At 44.2% G+C, this 20,371-nt stretch overlaps 1 protein-coding gene across 1 annotated transcript in view; it reads left to right on the top strand.

Annotated features, from left to right (window-relative positions):
* LOC121192578 (chromodomain-helicase-DNA-binding protein 6-like) overlaps nucleotides 1-16,017 on the top strand; it is a 38,110-nt gene extending 22,093 nt beyond the window's left edge. The window contains 20 exon segments of the mRNA XM_041054320.1: nucleotides 471-681; nucleotides 910-1,105; nucleotides 1,712-1,876; nucleotides 2,024-2,203; nucleotides 2,521-2,631; nucleotides 3,350-3,528; nucleotides 4,047-4,127; nucleotides 4,340-4,458; nucleotides 4,791-4,950; nucleotides 5,635-5,724; nucleotides 6,075-6,178; nucleotides 6,392-6,521; nucleotides 9,242-9,320; nucleotides 10,461-10,518; nucleotides 11,102-11,474; nucleotides 11,742-11,950; nucleotides 12,837-12,934; nucleotides 14,233-14,845; nucleotides 14,965-15,098; nucleotides 15,306-16,017. Coding sequence (XP_040910254.1) covers nucleotides 471-681; nucleotides 910-1,105; nucleotides 1,712-1,876; nucleotides 2,024-2,203; nucleotides 2,521-2,631; nucleotides 3,350-3,528; nucleotides 4,047-4,127; nucleotides 4,340-4,458; nucleotides 4,791-4,950; nucleotides 5,635-5,724; nucleotides 6,075-6,178; nucleotides 6,392-6,521; nucleotides 9,242-9,320; nucleotides 10,461-10,518; nucleotides 11,102-11,474; nucleotides 11,742-11,950; nucleotides 12,837-12,934; nucleotides 14,233-14,845; nucleotides 14,965-15,098; nucleotides 15,306-15,536 — 3,521 coding nt within the window. The 3' untranslated portion in view covers nucleotides 15,537-16,017.
* The last annotated feature ends 4,354 nt before the right edge of the window (nucleotides 16,018-20,371 follow it).

Genomic DNA, 20,371 nt, shown 5'->3' with positions numbered 1-20,371 from the left:
GATATCGGTATGGTGTTGTAGACTCTAGCTCTGCTCTACAGAGGTAATGGTGCAAAGGGGCAGTTTGAATAAGCATTGTGCTTCCCACTGCTCCTTCTCAATCGCACTTTTCTTGTTTTTTTTTTTTGTTTTTTTTGTTTTTCTTTTCCTTCTGTTCTTTTTGTTTGTGTCATTTTTTCTTTCTTTCGTTCTTCCTGTTGGTGAGGAAGGTTTATTACTTATTGGTCATGAATTACTGTGTTTTGCATATTTATTTTGGAATATATTTTATTTTATTTGATTTCATTTTTTGTATTACTATTTTGGGTTATTGCAGCTGCTGATCGAGAAAAATGAATAAACTAAACTAAGCTAAACTAAACTAAAAAATGAATTTCTCTTAAAATTGCAGTGGGTTATGGTCCTCTCCGTCTCTTAAAGTCTTCTTCCCTTCCTTACCTTTTTCGTCTTCTTTTTTTTTTTTTTTTCAGGAGCAGAAGAGAAGATTCTGGAAAGCTTCAAGAAGAGCCACAGTCCGGATGCGGTGGACTTCCAGCTGCAGGCCATGATTCAGGCAGCTGGTAAACTGCTGCTGATTGATAAGCTGCTGCCCAAACTGCTGGCCGGGGGACACAAAGTCCTGGTCTTCTCCCAGATGGTCTGCTGTCTGGACATCCTGGAGGACTACCTCCTCCAGAGACGGTGAGGAGGGAGGGATGAGGGGAAGGAGGCAAAATTGAATGAGCAGGTAAAAATGAAGGAAAGAGAACAAAGGAAGGAAACGACAGGAAAGGAAATGTGGAACGAGGGAAGTAAAAACAGAAAAGCAGAGGCAGAGAGATGAACAAAGAATGTGATCAACAGTTGACAGAAAGGAGAAAGACGGCCGGAACGATGCCCGTGACATTTATACATGTGTGTTTTCTCCAGATACACGTACGAACGCATCGACGGCAGCGTGCGAAAGAACCTGCGGCAAGCGGCCATCGACCGGTTTTGCAAGCCGGACTCAGACCGCTTTGTTTTCCTGCTGTGCACCAGAGCCGCAGGGCTGGGAATCAACCTGACGGCCGCCGACACCTGCATCATCTTCGACTCGGACTGGAACCCCCAGAACGACCTGCAGGTGGGCAGAGAGCTTTGCACGCACACGAGACGAGCATGTCGTCTGTTAAACAAATGAATCTGTGGCGTGAGAACATGCAAAAACAGAGATCGTTTACCCAGACACACACAGTGTGTGGAAAGTGAATTGCTTTCAGCTTTGCTTGCTGTTAAATGTGCAGCCTGATGAGTCTAAATTGCTCACTCTGCTTAAACTGCAGGATAAGTTAATCATGCACTACTTTCCAATGCTGACAAAGAAATGGTGATTATTCTTATTTATTTTTTGCTGAAGATTTTCCAGGACACATGAAGGAGTTAGATCCTTTTCCATGTGGACAGCTCATTATTTATAAATAAAACACCATTAGAGGTGATTTGAGATGAATTTGTTAAATGTGTGTATCTTCATCACACTTACTGATAGTTTTGACCTTTAAAATGCACAAGTGAAATTTTACTGTAAAGTTAGAGTCAATTTTTAAGCTTGTACTAACTCTACAATGATGGTGATGTCATCTCATGCTGCAAAAGCATTTGGAAATCCAACTGTGAGCACAGTGGCAGTAAAATATAATGCTTTACACCAATGTTGATCTTCACGTCTTTGTCCCATCCTCTGTCCCAGGCCCAGGCACGCTGCCACCGGATTGGCCAGAGCAAAGCGGTGAAAGTCTACAGGCTGATCACCAGGAACTCGTACGAGAGGGAGATGTTTGACAGGGCCGGTCTGAAGCTCGGATTGGACAAAGCTGTCCTCCAAGACATCAACCGTAAAGGAAGCCTCAATGGGGTGAGAGAGGACGTTTTATTACACAGAATAGGATCTCAAACTCTTATGTGACTCGCTTTTCTTTGGCTGTAGCGGGTTTGAAGCTGGATGTGGGTCAGAAATACAAAGAGCATGAATCCTAAACTGTGTGTCTTTGTGTTTCTGCAGGTGCAGCAGCTTTCTAAGCTAGAGGTGGAGGATTTGTTGAAAAAAGGAGCATATGGAGCCCTGATGGACGAAGAAGAGGAGGCCTCTAAGTTCTGTGAGGAAGACATCGACCAGATACTTCAGAGACGAACTCAGACCATCACCATCCAGTCTGAGGGCAAAGGATCCACGTTTGCAAAGGTAGAAATCATTAGACAATTCCTAAACTGAGGAAAGGCATTAACTTGGACTGATAAGTTGTTGTCTTGGTTTCAAGTGATTTTATCCGATGGTCTAAATGCTGTTTTAGAGGCTTCATGGAGGAAACACTCAATACTTGGAAGATTTTGGCATCGAGATCAATTGTACAAACCCAAAATATTTGTGCACAACAGCTTCGGCACTCAGCAGCTTCAGTCCACACATTTGGTTCAACACAAGCATCTGTCTAAACATCAACATAACATCAACCTGAATCTGACTTTTCTCTCTGTCCACTGTGTCCTGTGTCTCCTCAGGCCACTTTCATCTCATCTGGTAACAGAACGGACATTTCTCTGGAGGACCCCAACTTCTGGCAGAAATGGGCCAAGATCGCAGAAGTGGAGATCGACTCCAAATCTGAGAAGGTACAGCTTTAAGAATGAAAGCAGGAGAGGAGAAAGGAGCTTAAAGAAATGGAGAGGTTTCAAAGAAAAGAAAAGAGACAGAAAAGGAGAAGATGGCTCAAAAATAGTGGGAAACAGAGACAGAAAGGATCAAAAATGAAGGGATGCAAGAAATGAACAGAAGTGAAGAAAGTGACAGAGATGCTAAAGGGAAAGGTGAAAAAGGATAAAATGAAGAGAGGTGAAACATCAGCTACTGTACAGGAATTGCACTTCCATTCAGCAAAGGTAAGAAGAGGGTGGAGTACAGAAGGAGTAGCGGTGGAATGGATGGAGGAAATGAGATGGGGAGCAACATAAGGCTTGGAAAGAAAAATGGATCTGATCCAAGTAAGTGAACACAAAGATGGAGGGAGGGGAAGTTAAGCCGAGCTTCAGAACTGGGGAAAGAGTGAATGAAGGCAGGATGGAAATGAGAGAAAGAAAGGAGGAAAAAGGAATCATCCTCTTCCTTTTCCTTTTTCCTCTGTGCGTACTATGATTCGTGCCTTGAAACCCTGATAGTTGATGCCCCCAGTGAACAGAAGTACTGTGTATGTGTTTTTGTCTCTCTTCCTTTTTTCCCCTCAGGTGTCTCTTTTCTATGAACACAACCAGGGGATGAAAACAGATCTCTCCTACAAAGTCTCTTCAAAGTCCACCTTTTCTCCTCCTGATTCCAGTTTTCTCTCTCACGCAGGAGTCCTTGGTGATCGACACGCCTCGGGTGAGGAAGCAGACCCGACATAACTCCTTTCAGGACGACAAGCCGATGGAGTTCTCAGAGCTGGATGGCGATTCGGAGGAGCGGCCATGTCGCCGTCGGCGGTACCTCCGCGCAGAGTGCTTTCGGGTTGAAAAGAATCTGCTTATCTTTGGGTATGACCTGAGACATGTTAGAATAATTCACATCTGCCTGCATATTCACACCTTAGTTCACCGAGCAGCTTGGGTTAAATCTGCAGAAGCAGCAGAAGGAAATTGGTCCTTTTCCAAGTGTCCTGCAGAATATTTCCATGGCAACAAAATGGCTCCAAAGCTGAATGTTTCAGTTATACAGAGACATCCTCGCAGCTTTCTGTCATTTGTTTCTAACCAGTGTGAACATACACATCCCTCACACCTCACAGCCAAATCCTTAAACCTTGTGGGAGGACATCTTAATACTCAGTCCAATAAAAAGCTGCTTGAGAGAATCTCAGAATCTTTAGTTAATAACGTCGGTCTCTTTAAAGCTCAAGTGTGAACATAAATATGTCAAATACAAAAATGCCACAGAGCGTGTTTTTCACTGTGGATTGAGGTGAAGGAAAGAAACTGGTCTCAGTCTCTCTCTGTGACCTGTTGTATTTCCTCTTCCTGTTTTCACTTCCCCCCTCTGTCTTCTGTCTTCCCAGCTGGGGTCGTTGGAAGGACATCCTAAATTACGGTCTGTTTAAATGGGACCTGGCAGAGAGAGACATGGAAGTGATCTGTAGGTAAGGACATCAAGTCTTTGTTTATGTTTTTCCCCACAGAAAGTCTGAAATATGTAGAATCATTAACAGTGAGTGTGACAGTAAAAAGAACAGGACATCAGGGTCAGTGCTGCAGTGTCTGACACTACACCTGCAAACAGAACCACTGTTGTTTACGAGAAGTGGGAAAGAAACGTGTGCAAATTCCAAATGGAATGTTTTTTGTTGTGCAGGGCTCTGCTGGTTTACTGCCTGAGACACTACAAAGCTGATGACAAGATCAAGAGCTTCATCTGGGATCTGATCTCACCCACCAAGGAAAGCCAGGACCAGGCACTGCGCAGTCACTCTGGTTAGCATTTCACTATTCAGTTACACAGCAGCGTTAGCCCCAGAGCTAATACTCCACCAAGATTTAGTGTTGCACTCCCATAACTCACAGCAGATAGTTTAGAGAACAGGATCAGAATTGATGCAGCAGAACCAGAGACGTGCTCTTTTTCCTTCCCCAGATTCTCCTTTCTTTGCTAAATCTAGCAGCTACATTACCCAGAATGCAACCCGACCGCCTACAGTTTGTTTTCTTTTATTTTCATTAAAATATCAGCATGTGTTACTGTTTATACAAATGGCCATAACGGGCTAGTTTCTGTTCTGTTCCTTCTCCTTTCCTCTTTGTCCCAGGTTTATCAGCTCCAGTTCCTCGGGGTGGGAGGGGGAAGACGCAGAGGAATCAGTTAAATGTTCCTGAGGTGAAGAACGCTGAGTGGCTGCTTCACTGTAACCCTGAGGCGGTTCTGCAGGATGAGAGCTACAAGAAACACCTCAAACAACACTGCAGCAGGTCAGTCCACTCCCCGTTCTACCAGATTCAGTTAACACAGCTAAACAGGCGTCTGCTGTTCTGTAAGCTTGACTTCGTCCTGAACCAAACAGTCAGTAGATGAAACAGTGCAGGTTTGATAATGGTTTTACATTTTTCTGAGAACCACAACAAGATAGTATTTTCATGAGCTTCAGCTCAGCTTGTGTAGCTGTGTGATTTATGAGCTGCAGAGCTCATTACTAATTTGGAGCAAGGTGCTTCAGTGTGACAGCGACAGTATTATGAAAGCCTTTGACAGCACAGTAACACCAGTACAGGAGCACAGCCTGCATGCTTCTTAGACGTATAGTCACTCGGCTACTTTAATGTCCCTCTGAAGCTTGGAGCTGTTTATTTACAGTGTGAAGTGTTTACACCTTTATACCTGTTTGTGTGGCCAGGTGAGAGCAGTGGCTTGTAATTCATTTAGTTCTCAGAAAGCCTGACAGAAGGACTCTCGTTTACTGGAGTGGTTCGATTAAAAAGCCAGAGAAAGACAATATGAAGCATTAAAGAGAAACGTTTTTTCACACACTGTGAGGATTCAGTCAGCCAGTCTGAACAAGCTGAACTGCAGTGTGTGGGTCAGGAGCCAGTTTTTATTCTGTGGTGGCTTTAGGAGACAAAGTACAACTCCCTCTGTCTCAACCTTTGTCTCCATAGGGTGCTGCTGAGGGTGAGGATGTTGTACTACCTGAAGGTGGAGGTGCTGGGTGAAGCTGCCAGTCAGGCTCTCGAGGGGGTACCTGCCAGGTATGGAGCATGTTCTTCATATTCTACCTGTTGAAGTAGATTTTACCAGATGAAGCAGGTGGTCTGTTGATTTGTGGATAAAATGTACCAACTTTAAAGTTTGCAAATGTCTCTTCTCTATTTTGATTCAAAATCTGGCCAAAAAAAATGTATGATTTAATGATTGATTTACTTGTTAAATACTTTTGTCTTCCTGCTCGTTTACATTAGCAGTGAACTGAAAACATGAAAGACAGATTTCTGACTGACTGGCTGAAGGTTTATTTACTGTGTTTTCAGTGGAGCAGCCTGAACTGACACCGACGACGGTGACTGACCGATTATTTGATTTTGTGTGTCTGTTTTGACAGTAAACTTGAGGTGTCACTACCAGACGTCGACTACATAGAGATTCCTGCTACATGGTGGGATGCAGAAGCTGACAAGTCTCTCCTTATAGGAGTCCACAAACACGGTGAGGACTGCTGTCGGTTCACAGTTTGACCGTTTTTTAAACAATCACCTGTTGTCATGTTTTGAAAATTGTCTTTGGGGTTTATTAAAAACATGGAAAGGTTGCATCAGCGTGAGTTCCTTTATTTTTTGATCAATATTCTAAGTTTTTTTTTAAAGTCTTTGTCAGTGTTTTAATCGTGCTTCTTTCCATCGATGTGTGTCGTCGGGACAGGATTTGAGCGGTACAACGCCATGCGTGCTGATCCAGAACTGTGTTTCCTGGAGAGGGTGGGGATGCACGACGTTACAGTGCTGCCTGCTGAACAGGGAGGAGGAGAAGGGGCCTCCGACATGGCTGACAGGTGGGGTACATGCTTATGTACACAACTGAGTTAGACAAAGAATTTTTTTCTCAGAGCAGCTGTGAAAACCGTCTTCACAGGGCATTTTTCTGCTGCTTTCACTGAACTTGCCAGTCTCGCAAAAAGAACAGGAAGCTTTGATCCTCTTCCTGAGGGTCATTGAAGTTGTCATTCGCTTTGTTACCCGTTCAACCTGAAGCTGTTCCCAGCTGAGCACAGCGACTGCGTGGCAGGGAGATCTCCCAGTCTCACAGTGTTAACTCTGCAGGTTTCTACACAGGTTTGGAACAGGACGTGAAAAATAAATAAAATACCAAGAAGGGACAAATCACAGGGAAGAATCTGTGCTCACAGAGGGCTTCGTACAAAACCTGCACAAAATGTTCCCAAAGAGAGCTGCACTTCTCCTCATTGCTGCTTGGAGAATGTTTTGCCTCCAGTGGAACTGACAGCACATTACAGCACAGAAGGTGTGGAGGACAGATTTGATCTTTATGAAGCTTATTGCAGGACGACCCGACCAGTTCTCTGCTAAGGTGCTGGAAGCATCAGTGAGTCCAGAATGAAGGAAAAGATCTCTGCAGTATTTTTGCTTTGGAAGTGAAAATACTGCACAGATCTAAGTGTGCAGAGATCTTTTCTATCACACTGTTGAAGCTTGACAGTTTTGGAGCTTTGTACTGGAATTGTCGATCCTCAAAGAAAGATTCATAGTTAGACTTTCATTTCACATTTGGTGATATTTATTGTTTGGATGGAGATTTGCAAATTCTTTTCAAAAATCTAAAAGTCAGCAGTCCAAGACAGTAAAATGAATTAACTACAGAAATATGCACAGTACAGTTGATTTTCTCTCCATTGTTGACAGACGGTTTTGTTTGTTGAGTAAACTGTAAAAATCAGATGCAACAAAGCACATTCAGCTGTGTAGATCTCTGCCATTCTCTCTTCCATTTGTTTCAAACCTGCAGTATCAACAGATTAAAGAACTGATGTGGATTTTCAGGCCAGGCTGCAGACCCAGCTGAGGGCCAGCCGAGTCCCCACACCTTACTCTTCTTCTCTTCATTCTCTAAGTCTTTTTCTTCCAAAAACTTCTAAGTGTTCAACTCGTCTTTTTAAAGAAAACACAAAGAGGCACATCTTAATCACTGGAGACCAGAGAAGCTGAATCCATGGAGCTTTATTCTTCAACACAGAATTCAAAAGCTTGAGCTGTCTTTTACCATCTGTGCATCATTTTATATTGTAAACTATAGGTGTGTTACAGACCAAGAGGCGTGTCTGACTTTGCCCCTTTCTCCCTTTCATTGGTTATTTTTGGGATGATTCTACTCTATGTAAAATTTAGCCCTTCCCATCTTGTATCAAAAACGTACAGCACGTGGCCTTTACACATGACCAGTGGCAGACTGTCGACCAGGTCCAAGGACACGTCTGGGTGGAACTGGGCCTGTCCCTTTCTGTTTCCCTCCATTTGGTTGGTGTGCGTCAAAACTTATGTCAAACTTATCGTCAGTGTTTGCAGGCCTCAGTTCTAATGGTGTCTCTTCTTGTCTCATGGGAACCACAATTGACTCATATCAGCCACACTTTGTTTTTAATGGAATCTGAGTTGCTGTTGACTAGTTTTTAAAAAACCTTTTCCAAACTAATCCCTTTTCTGAGGTTACATACACAGACTCTGTCTCTCACACATCTCCTCCTCTGTTATTAAAGTACCACACACATGCATGCAAAGCATGAGAGATAACACCTTTGTAATACAGCAGTAACAGACAGAGTGGTACACAAGACAGCAACAGGTGCTGGATAAGGAAGCACAGATGGGTGAAGCACAGATGGGTGAAGCACAGATGGGTGAAGCACAGGTGGGTGAAGCACAGGTGGGTGAAGCAGAGGTGGGGCCTTAACACATTGCACAGAACCTGACACCACAGAATCGGGTCACCAGGTCGTTCCCTGGGTTTTGAAACCCGTCTGAGGAGCAGGTTCCTGCTTTGTGCGACAGATGAACAAAAAGTCCAACAAAGGCCAAACTCTCCAAAAGTCTGTGTCCAACCTGTAACTGTGACATAACCCTTCAGCACGTTGTTGTTCATTTTAATGTGTTTCCCACAGCTGCTATTAGAATTTAGTTTTCGTGTGTTCCTGTGTTGTAAACTCTAATATTTGGCAGTTTGACGCTGTATGCAATATTTGCAGTCTCTTTTTCTGTTCAGATGTTATTGTATTTTGTCGTTAGAGGCATTTTGTGTGTTTGGTTTTTCTTCCTTTCATTCATACTTTGCCATCAGCCAAACTTGGGCCTGTGCTGTCATGTTCATTTGCTTTGTTATTTGTTAAAAAGTCTTCTTTTCTCTTCTTATATGGTGCCTCAGGAACTTTGGTCTCCATGCTGCTTTTAATCCTCAGTAACCGCTGCACAGTTTGCTCTCCTGTCTCATATTTAATCTGTTGTCTTTCCATCTGATCATGTTCTGACAGCTCGTACTTTGACGGGCTCTTTGTTGTATCTCTGCGTCGTTAGCAGCTTTTCCTCGTCGTGTAATCGGTTTCTGTTTCCTGCACTCTGACATGTTTTATCAGGAGTCAGACATCAAGGAAACTCTTCTCTGTATCTTAACGTTTTGTCCTCGGTCGTTCACCTGGGGAGCTCTGTAGGACGCAGTGGCTGTTATTAAAGCTTTCCTCCTTTTCTCTGTCGTTTCTGTTGTCAGTGTGTGCAAAACCGAGGAGGCGAAGGACGACACTGAGAACAAAGCTGATGGAGGGGAGGACAGAGACGAGAGCATGAAGGTGAAGAGGAAGTTCTCCTGAGAAACGACGTCATTGTTTAAAAAGATCTCAGTCTTATATTCACTCATCTTCATTTACCTAGCTATAGTCATTTGAGATTAAAAAAAAAAAGTCTAATTTTGTGTGGTGATTGTTAAAATCGCCTCTTCTTCGCCATCTTCATGTAGATGGGCTACAGAAGTGTGTGTCCCCAAGGTACCGCACGTGGAGTTAATGATGCATTTTAGTACATAACAGATAATGTTAGATTGTGTTAAGAAATTTAAAACCTAACAAAGTGCAGTGTAACTGATTTAGGATCAGTTTCTCCACTTGCTGGATTCGATAAATGCTTAAATTAAGTATACATCCGTCCACATTTGTCCTGCAGCTGTGACACTGATTTATGTGCTTTACTCCTTTAACTTGTGATTATAAAAGATGAAGGAAAAAAGGAGATTTCATTTCCTGCTGTGGTCATGTCATCATCTGCCACTGATCTGGGTCCAGGCCCAGGTCACGGGGGGCAACTGCCGCCCAGTCCACAATGCACCAAAGTCCTATGGCTCCACACACGGGTGGTGAGCCCATGGGAAGTGGTGCCGCTCGGAGTGGGGTTCAAACCCACGGCCCTGAGAGATTGAGTCTCATGCTCTACCAACTGAGCTAACCGGGCGGCTCCTTCAGTTGTTTAAAGTTGTTTATGTCTGTTCCATATAAAATTTGTATGGGTTTTTGTCTGGAATTTATCATTTTTTTATCTTTCATTGGAAACCTATCTCAGTAACATAAAATCAAAATCAGTTACACCAACTGCAAAACAAGAGGCCTGTTGAACAACATGAGAATAGAAGACAGCTCATTGCATTTAAAAATATTTAGTAATTATGTGATTTAGTCTAAATTTACTTATTTTATTTATTTATTTATTTATTTATTTTACGTTTATTATTACATTTAAAAATATTCAGACTAATATTGTGATGTTTGAACATTTTAACTTGTCTGAGCACAAGGTAATGTCTGAGGGAGCGGCAGCTTTCTGGCAGCTGTGTGGCAGAGCTGTGGATAAAAACATCCTTTGTTATGTGTTGCTGTCACTGTTGTGTGAAATTGGATGTTTTCTTTTTGGATCATTTTGTGTGTGTGTTTGATTCACAGGGAGAGAAAACCTGCTCCAGCACTGATGCCTCAGACGAGCCTGACAGTACAGGTCCAGGTGTGTGAACATGTTTTTCCTAAGTTTCCTCTGCAAGAAAGGAAATACACAGACACGTAAATACACGTCATCTTCTCCCTGTGATAGACGTCTGTGTGATGTCATGACGTTTGCAGGTCACAAAGGTAATTTAAAGTCTCATTTCAGCTGCTCGTTGTCATTTTTCTGTAACGAGTCCGACATGATCTCATGTCTCTGTTCGGTCTAAAGCTGTTTCCCCTGCTGAAGTCTTCACTTCAGCCCTGCTCTGCAGAGCACAGGGGTGGTCAGATGTGTGAAATGGGTTCTGATAGTTTGAATGGTGCTCACAGTCTCAGTGGGTACAGTGAATGAACATCTGATTGTTGAATGGCACTCTGGAGAAAGACAGTAAAACATCCACACTACAAACACCCTGTTCTCCACTGAGCTGGTGTAAGTGGGGGAACTTAATAGATCATATTATAAAAAATATCATCATATTCTTCCAAACGTTTTTTAAATTCACAGCACGCAGGTACTTTAAGGTCGGATGTTGAGGAAAAACTGTGCAGTAATTATGCTCGTTTTTCCAGACAAAGCAGTGCTGTCTCTGTCCTCACAGACTCCCAGATGTCAGGTGACTTGTGGTCACAGGATGGGACTTTGGTCACCATGACGACAAGAAGAGCAGGAACGGGTGTGGCGGCTCTACATGTGGTCCAGGCCCGACCGCTGTGGCCCACTGGATCAGCCTTGACGGCGCGTTTACGGCGCCTCATCGCCGCCTACCAGCGGTTCACTTTACACCGCGAGCCGCTGCTCATACACGGCTTCCTGCTCCACGACGGCCTCATCGGCAGGGGGATCGGAGGAACCGGAGCCTCTCACAGTCATCACGCCGGCGGGCCGCTGGCCTGGCAGCTGGGTGAGGAGCGGAGGAGGGGTCCTGTGGTCGCAGCAGAACCTGACCCCCTGTTTCTGGAGTGGCAGAGAAGGTGATGATGATGGAAATTCAAAGCATAAATAGACATATAATCAGTATAAGCTCATATCAAGCTCTGCTTTGTCTGGAGCAATCATCTTTAGATTGTTTTAATCTAATATTGAACATGGAAGATGCCCAGATGCTGCAAATCCTCATTATTTTGCATAACAGTAGTTGTGTAAATATATGTTTTCACAGTTCTAAGATTTTCAGAGTGCTTTTCCATATTATACATTATTTTATTATTTCTGCCTGTGTCTCCTCTGTCATGTTTCAGGTGGACTCGTCGAGACCAAGCAGACTTTTACCGCACTGTGTCGTCGTTTGGGGTGGTGTACGACCCACAGACGAAAACCTTCGACTGGTCCCAGTTCCGAGCGCTGGCCCGACTGGAGAGGAAGACCGATGAGAGTTTGAAGAGATACTTCAAGTCCTTCATCAACATGTGCAGGACGGCCTGCAAGCTGCCTCTGAGGAAGGAAGGAGGTACCATTTATGGACCAACATAAAAGGACGTGTTCTGTCTGAACCTGAGAACCAGGTCATGGTGTAGCAGGGTTGTGATGGACTGAAGTTATTGCCTCGCTGATTGAATTGATCTTGATAAAATGGTTTAGATGTTGCCCAGAACAGCAGCTTCGTGGTTTCCTGTTTTGTTTTATTGCCACAGTTGGCTGGTTTTACTACATGAAGGCAAGTGATTTAGAGGTTAATGTCATTGGGGAGTAAGTAACAGTCCTGGTAGTCAGAGAGACGAGGTGCAGACATCACGTCACTCCATGGGACCTCATCATTTAGTTCAGTGCATGAAAGTTAAGTTAGACCCAAACTGATTAAACAAATCAGAAAATGAGGAGTTTTGAATTGTAAATGAAACTGTTTAAGAGTTTGAACATATATGAAAACATTTATAATGTAAAATATGGAAATCATCCTAAATGGGAAATGAATGTGAACTGGGTTTCTTTGCCCTTACATGTTCATATGAGTTGTGTTCATGTATTTGTTCACCTCACTCGTGAAAACATCAGGATCATCAACTGAACACAACATGTTTTGATGAAAGGTTGACAGGAGGATGTGCAACACACTCACACACACACACACACACGTGAAGCTGCTGTACATGTGTGTGATGGATCACAAACTCATCAGAGACTTACACACACAGCTGTGTGTGTACACAGCTGAACTTATTTATCCTCTCTCTCATCTGCCTGCTTTCATCTCTGCATCTTTAAAACGTCATGTCATGTCTTCATGCCTCTCACCGGCTCCATGCTAATGTTGACCTTCTCTCTCACCGTCTTTTTCTCCCTCTCCACTTTTCAATCTTTTCTCCCTCTCCCTCCTTCCCTCTCGTCTCTTCCAGGGCCGGTGGATCCCGCTGTGCAGGTAGAGCTTCTGACAGAGGAGACAGCAGCCCGGACTTTATACCACATCAGGCTGCTCCGTAAGATCAGAGAGCAGGTGGGCTCTTTGAAGAAGCAAAGCTTCATCATTCATGCTTAAAGTTTTTCTGCAACATCTTTGTGTAGAGCACATTTTACCTCATTGATGGACGCGCAGATGAACCTTATTCGTTTGTCTCGACTTATTTTCTGTAGCATTTGATCAAAGCGTTTTGCCCCCGCTGTCATAAATCACAGTCCGAAGTCTAGAGGAGATAAATATCCATAAATCAATCTTTAAATCATTTAACAAAGGCACAATCTTGACTCACAATCAAAATGTAAAAGTCTTGTGCAGCGTCAGTGATGATCCAGGCGATTGTTGCCTGTACATTCGTGAAAAATCAACTGCTTTTGCTTTTCAGCACATTTTTGGGACATAAAGACATAAAATGTCCAATAAACCTTGTTGTCCTGTCTCCGGAACATCGACTCTTTCCTTTAACCGTTCATTTCCAGATATTTGCTGTGGGTTAGAAAAAGCTGTGGACACACGTGTGAAAATCCTGAAGTCCTGATCCTGAAAATAGCCTGTGAGGCTCTTGGCACGTGTAGTGATGGTGCTGTAAGCCTGTAAAAAAAGAATGAAACATGTAAAAAGGAAAGAAAAAACTGAGAAAAAGCAGTGGACCTGTGGTTCAAAGGGTTTAATCAAACAGAAAGCAGCTTCTGTTAGACTCATGTACCATGAACTACTGGTTTTCTTTTCCTTTTTTTGTGAATTCATAGTAAAATTTTCATTCATGTAATCTTTTCAAAGACACAGACAGGAGATTTCAACATGTCTGTTTTGGGTCTTTGAAATATGAAAATAGCAAAGTAAAAAACACATTTCCAGGAGAATCTGCAGGCATTAAAAAGTATAAAACAAACTGATTTCTTTTGATCATATCATATCAAGAATTATTGTTTTGTACTGAAAATGACATAATAATAGGTCATTCTAGACCAGGGGTGTCAAACCTGTTCCACAAAGGGCCGGTGTGGCTGCAGGTTTTTGTTCCAACCAAGCAGCAGCACACAGTTTGACCAATCAACTGTCTGAAGACTGAGATCAGTTGATTAAATGAGTCAAGTCTGGTGTGCTGCTGCTTGGTTGGAACAAAAACCTGCAGCCACACCGGCCCTTTGTGGAACAGGTTTGACACCCCTGTTCTAGACCATGTTGTACCTGCTTTCAGACTTCGGCTGATAGGATAATGAAACACATCTTTAAATTTTACATCTATTTGGGATCAGAATTGAACTTGTGAACCCTCCTACTATACCTCCTTACATCTCTCCTTATACCTTCTCTGAATTGCATCCTTCTCTCAGGTTCTCCATCATCCCTTACTCTCAGCCCGCCTCCAGCTGTGCCGCCCCTCCCCCTACCTCCCGGTCTGGTGGGAGACAGACAAACACGACCGCGACCTCCTCATTGGGGCAGCACGCCACGGCTTGAGTCGGACCGACCACTACATCTTCCACGACCCCCAGCTGTCCTTCCTGGAGGCTCAAAGGAACTACCATCATGTTCATCCTCAGAGTCATCACCACCCTCACCGTCCAGGCTTGGCGGCTCATCCTGGCATCATGTCCTCGTCTTCCTCCTCGTCTCATCCGCACGATTTGGGACTTGGTCACCACGCCCCTCAGCCTCCTGAGTATCCCCACCAGTCCTCTCAACACCACCAGCATCACACTGTGCCTCCATCAGCTCCTTCTCCTTCCTCCTCCTCCTCTTCTTCCTCTCACCCTCACCTCCACCCTCCACCACTGGATGCCCACGATTCGGCCTCACCGAGCCTGGGAATAGTGCCTGGGTCACGGGGGAATTTCCTGGACTGTCCTCCTTTGGATGAAACCCTGGAGCTGAGTTCCCTGCAGCATGACACCATGTCAGACCTGGATTCAAAACAGAGGAGTGACGTGCTTGTTGGTGAGCAAGGTGTGTGGGGGGGTTATCACATGAATCCCTGAGTCCTGTCTCATGAAACCGTTGCTTTTATGTGTTCATGTTAGAAATAAGGCAGATTGCGGATCTCAGACCTGTCGTCCTCTTCATAGTGCCTGTGCTGGAAGGTTATGCTGCTCCTGTTTCCATGGGTGAGATTCCCGACAGACTCCATGACACCAGGGAGCCGACCATCACTCAGCTCTCACAGGAGAACTCACTTTACTCGTTTTCTGAGTGGCCAAAGGTACCGGTTTGTCTTTCCTGCCTAAAATACCTGCTGAGGTCTTTGTAGAGCTTGTTTTGCATGACGTCCATTGCAGAGCTGCAGATGTTTAGTGCTTCTTCTCATTGAATCAGACTCACTATTTGAATTGAAAGGAATGTATACCCATTCACATTATCTTCTTCATGCCATTGACTCAGTTCTTTGCTGTTGAATTACCCCCTGTAGGACCAGGTGATCATCAACCGTCTGGACAGCATCTGCCACGCCATCCTGAAAGGGAAGTGGCCTTGGCCAAGCAAGCAGCACGACTCGCCCGGCTCACTGGCCGCCAGTGAGATGCCTAAGCCCCCGCTGTCCGTCTCCGATTCCTCCTCATCCTTCCTCGGCCCTCCCGTCTTCACCAACGGCGGTTTGATCGGCAGCATGGGCTCCATAGTGGCCATGTTGGTGCAATGACGGCGCACACACCACCACCACCTCCTCCTCCTCACCCCGCCGCCACCTCCTCCTCCTCTTCTTCGCCTGCTCCAAAGGTCACCACAACAACTGCACCCTCCACATTTGAGGCTGCCAGCCCCTGTTCCCGACGCCTGCAGAGAGAGAGCGCTGCCTCTTCAGCCACTGGTGGTGACTTTTGACGTTAGTTTAGCCCTGTTGAAAAAGTACATTTAATAGATTTAAGAAAAATCAGGAAAAAAACAATTGTTTTTCACCTGTTAAAGTCAAGAAAATTGTGGCTGGCACACAGTCACAATAAAAGGGATGTTAATACATTTCAGGCATGAATGTTGTACCTTAATTTTAAAATATCGTCTGGCACTCCCCCATGTTTTAGATGTCATCATTCGTTCTTTTATTTTATCATTTTACTGTTATCAGTGCATCACTATGCCTTTGCTGCTATGACTTCTTTTTAAGAAGAAGGTCAGAGGAAAAAAAAAAGTCCTTTAGTTTTCAGACTAGAAGAATCTGAATTCCAAGAACAGGAACTGTGGAGTTATTCAGATCAAGAGGAACTCCACCTTTTTTAATTGCTTTTATTGATAGAAGAGGTTAACTTCAGTTTCTTTTATTACTTTAGATGTTTAGATTTTTGAAGATTTTTTTTTTCTCAGATCGAATCAGAAGAACTGAATGTCAAGAATTTCAAAGTTAAGAGCTCAGTTAAGCCACCAGGGGGCGGTAGGAGGCAGGTTTGATTGAAACCTGTCCTGCAAATGCTGGGATGGAGGGATGGTAGGAGGAAAAAAAGGAGAAGAGATTTTTTTTTCTTTAATCAGGTTCCCAAATGACATTAACTTACTGCCAATCAGGTTAAGAGTCGCTCATGAGTGGTGAGAAAAGGCTGCTGCAAAACTGCTGCAATCATGACCTGTAGCATCAGGTTATTTCTGTTCGGGCCATAATGTCTTCTCCTCACTTTTCTGTCCACTGTGGGATCCTGTCCTCAGAGAAACTGTGCGTTCGTCGACCATCTGTTCAGTGAAAGGGAATGGTCTCTTCTTTAGGAATGAAGAACAGATGACACAGGAAGAGGAGGGAAACAAAGCGGTGTGAAGCACTTGAGCGCCTTGTTGTTGCTCTGTCTCGTTTCGTTGTTCGTCACAGATTCATTTTAATAGCAGTTCATACTAAGAGTTTCTAAATATGTTAATCTATCGCTGTATATTCCTGTTTGATTTTTTTTTTAAGTTCACCATTTATTTCTTTCACCTTTTGTTTGTTTCTCCAGTGGGGAAAAAAAATACTTGACATATGCGAGGGGATTTTGCATTGAGGTTAGTCCCAGTGTTTTCTGTGTCAGACAGACTGTACTGTACATTCAATGGATGCAAGTCTCCGCTTTTATTCAGTCTTTGCACAACAGGGTCTGTGTTTTGGAGGAATATGTCAGATGTTTCTGTTTATAATGTTGGACTTCACTTCTTTTGTTTTCATACACGAAAAACAAAAGAGTGAATGAGAGGGGAGTGAGTGAGGGGGGGAGTGAGAGAGGGAGTGAGAGAGGGAGTGAGGTACCTGCTCAACACACCTGCGGACCTAACAGGAAGTAGAAACTGTCTGATCTGGTCCTGGTCTTCTGTCCCCAGCTGGCCCTCTGTCCCCAGCTGGCCCTCCTTCATACCCTGAGACAAGCCGAGGCTCCTAGCAGTCCCCGTCCTCTTACCCAGCGTCTCAGATGTATGTGATCAGTGTGTATCACCTGTTTCTGCAGCACTGACTGGTTCTGTTTTCTCTCCACTGTTTATTATGTTGTGGTTTGAGCAGCATCAGATGTTTCTGTTATATTTTGTCAGAATTCATTGTAATAAAGACAAGATATGGCATAACAACATAAAACTGTTTATTTTGGGTTTTCACTGCAACAGCATCAGAAAATAAAGTGTAGCATTTCATTACGTGTTTAATACAAATTTCATTTTTTTTGCTTACATGACAAGTGGTTTAGTTTAACTGTTGTGTAGTTAGCTTTTGTTTTTGAGAAATGTCTCTGCAAACTATGTGAACAGAATCTCCGGTGGTCATCTTTGGAAATATTCTGTTTTCTAAAATGACAGAAGCCACTTTGTAAACACACACACAGACACTCACACTCACACAGATGCACACACTGACACTCACACAGATGCACACACAGACACTCATACTCACACAGATGCAAACACAGACACACTCACACAGATGTTGTATTTTTTTTTTTTACTCCGTTACATTCATGTGACAACTACAGTAATTAATTTTCCCAGCTGTGTAACATTGCTATGAATAGCCTCAGTATGACCAGCAACAGCTTTTCTATTTAATTATCTAATCATTTCAGTGCTAGACCACTAGTTGTTTTCTGGGTCCCTGGGGAAATAATAAAACTGACCAAGTACAGTGGGGGGCTCAACAGGGACCCAACAACAAATGTTTGCCCCAGGGCCCCATAGCAGCGCGCTGTGAGGTTTGCGCATTTAAACAGAAGAAGAAGTAGTTCCTACCAACTGGGTATCATTTAGACGATAAACAGATAGTATTGTTACTTTCCACTATGTTCCTGTTAATGATAAACTACACATTTACCCAAAATGACTAAAATATTGATCTTTTAATATGAGAATAGATTCTGGAACATTAAGATCTGGTATTAGCAGTATCGATATTTCAGTATCGATCCGCACACCACTGGAGGTCGCAGCAGCCAGAGCGCACAGGTACACAGGTGTCATGGAGATGGAAACGTCACCACCCAGAAGGACTTCGCCATCTAACAGGTTGCAGCTTTTCACTTCTCACCTTATATGTAGTGATGGCTGATCGAGGCTTTGTTGAAGCTTCAACACCTGATTAAAAAAAAATGGTTCATTACCCAAGGCTTCAATGACACAGTGCTTGAGTAGGACATCTAGTAGTCAATAAAATGAAGTGCAATGAAGATGTGTCATTTATTGGTTCATGGATTGTTTGGGATTTGATTCGCTATGCACATTCTTGTTCGACTACACTACATGTTTGTATGGTTTCAAGCTGACACAATAAAATACAAATATTAAATATATATATATATATATATCAAATACATAGGCTATGTTATTTGACACGTCTGGTTGTTGTAGGAAACAGCGATATACTTGGCCTGATATTTTGTGTTATGAATCTTAAGCTATCATAAAACAAGTCTAAACAGTCTATAGCTTAAAAGATGTTGAATAATGGGTGTTCACTCCCCAGATGGCAAATGTGATCTCATTCCAAATGTCTAATTCATGAGCTAAATAACACGCAGCTCTGACGGGAATCGAACCCACGCTACATTGTTGCAGGACAACTAAACCAAAGACAGGGTTTCGATACCCAATGAAGCAGTAAAGTGGTTCATACATCATAAATCATGTCTCTTTTTCTAGAATCTAGTCTACTAGAATTTTTGATACCTTCTCCTAGAGAGCACTGTGGAGCACTGTCCTTTTCTTTTCATTCCCCACTCGCCTCCGTGCTTCTTGCCTCTGGTACTCCAGCCACAGCTTCCCGCCTCTGGTTACTCCCCTCCACACTCTGTGCCCCTTGCACTCTGGAGCACTGTGGGAATTTGTCATTTTCTTTCTCCCTTCCCCTCTGTGCTTCGTGCCTCTGGTACTCCGGCTAAAGCTTCGCGCCTCTGGTACTCCCCTCCACGCTTTGTGCCCCTGGTACTCTGGAGCACTGTGGGACTTTGTCTTTTTTCCTTTTCTCCCCCCTCTTTTCCTTCCCCTCTGTGCTTCGTGCCTCTGGTACTCCGGCTAAATCTTCGTGCCTCTGGTACTCCCCTCCACGCTCTGCGGGACTTTGTCGTATTAGTATTATTTTAATTTTTTTTTTTTTTTATTTCCCCCCCCCCCCCCCCCCCCTTTTTCCCCCTCTGTGCTCCTTGCCTCCGGTAGACCGGCTAAAGCTGGTCCGCTCGGAGCTCGGCTCTGGAGCTTCGACTCGTGGGAAACTGGGTTTCCGAAATCGTGCGGATCGGGAGGGAAGGTAAACGCCACTTCTAGTGGAGGGGACTAGAATTTTGCCTTCCCCTCCCGGGAGAAGGCCAAATTCTGGTGTCCTCCACTAGACGTTTTTTTTTACCTTCTCCTGGGAGAAGGCAAAATACTAGTCTCCTTGACTAGAAGTGCTTTTACCTTCTCCTGGAGAAGGCAAAATGCTAGTCTCCTTGACTAGAATATTTTATACCTTCTCCCAGAGAGCACTGTGGGACTTACTTTGCCCCCCCCCCCCCACCCTTCTCCCAGAGAAGGCAAAATGCTAATCTCCTTGACAGGAATTTTTTGATACCTTCTCCCAGGGAGCACTGTGGAGCTCCGTGGGACTTTGCCCCCCCACCCCCACCCTTCTCCCGGAGAGAAAGCAAAATGCTAGTCAACTTCCTTGACTAGAAGTTTTTGATACCTTCTCCCAGAGAGCACTGTGGAGCGCTGTGAGGCTTCATCCTTTTCTTTTTTCCCCCTCGCCTCTGTGCTTCTTGCCTCTGATACGCCGGCCACAGCTTCCGGCCTCTGGTTACTCCCCTCCACGCTCTGTGTCCCTTGCACTCTGGAGCGCTGTGGGACTTTGTTATTCACCCCCCCCCCCACACACACACACACCCTCTGTGCTTCTTGCCTCTGGTACTCCGGCCAAAGCTTCCCTCCTCTGGTTACTCCCCGCCACGCTCTGTGTCCCTTGCACTCTGGAGCGCTGTGGGACTTTGTCATGCCTTCTCCCAGAGAGCGCTGCGCCCCTTAACATACACCACAGAGCCCCATGAGACCACTTGGCCCATGACATAC

Source organism: Toxotes jaculatrix, chromosome 2, assembly GCF_017976425.1.
Source record: "Toxotes jaculatrix isolate fToxJac2 chromosome 2, fToxJac2.pri, whole genome shotgun sequence".
NCBI lineage: Eukaryota > Metazoa > Chordata > Actinopteri > Toxotidae > Toxotes > Toxotes jaculatrix.
Note: the sequence above shows the minus strand (reverse complement) of the source record. Positions and strands in the feature narration are given on the sequence as shown.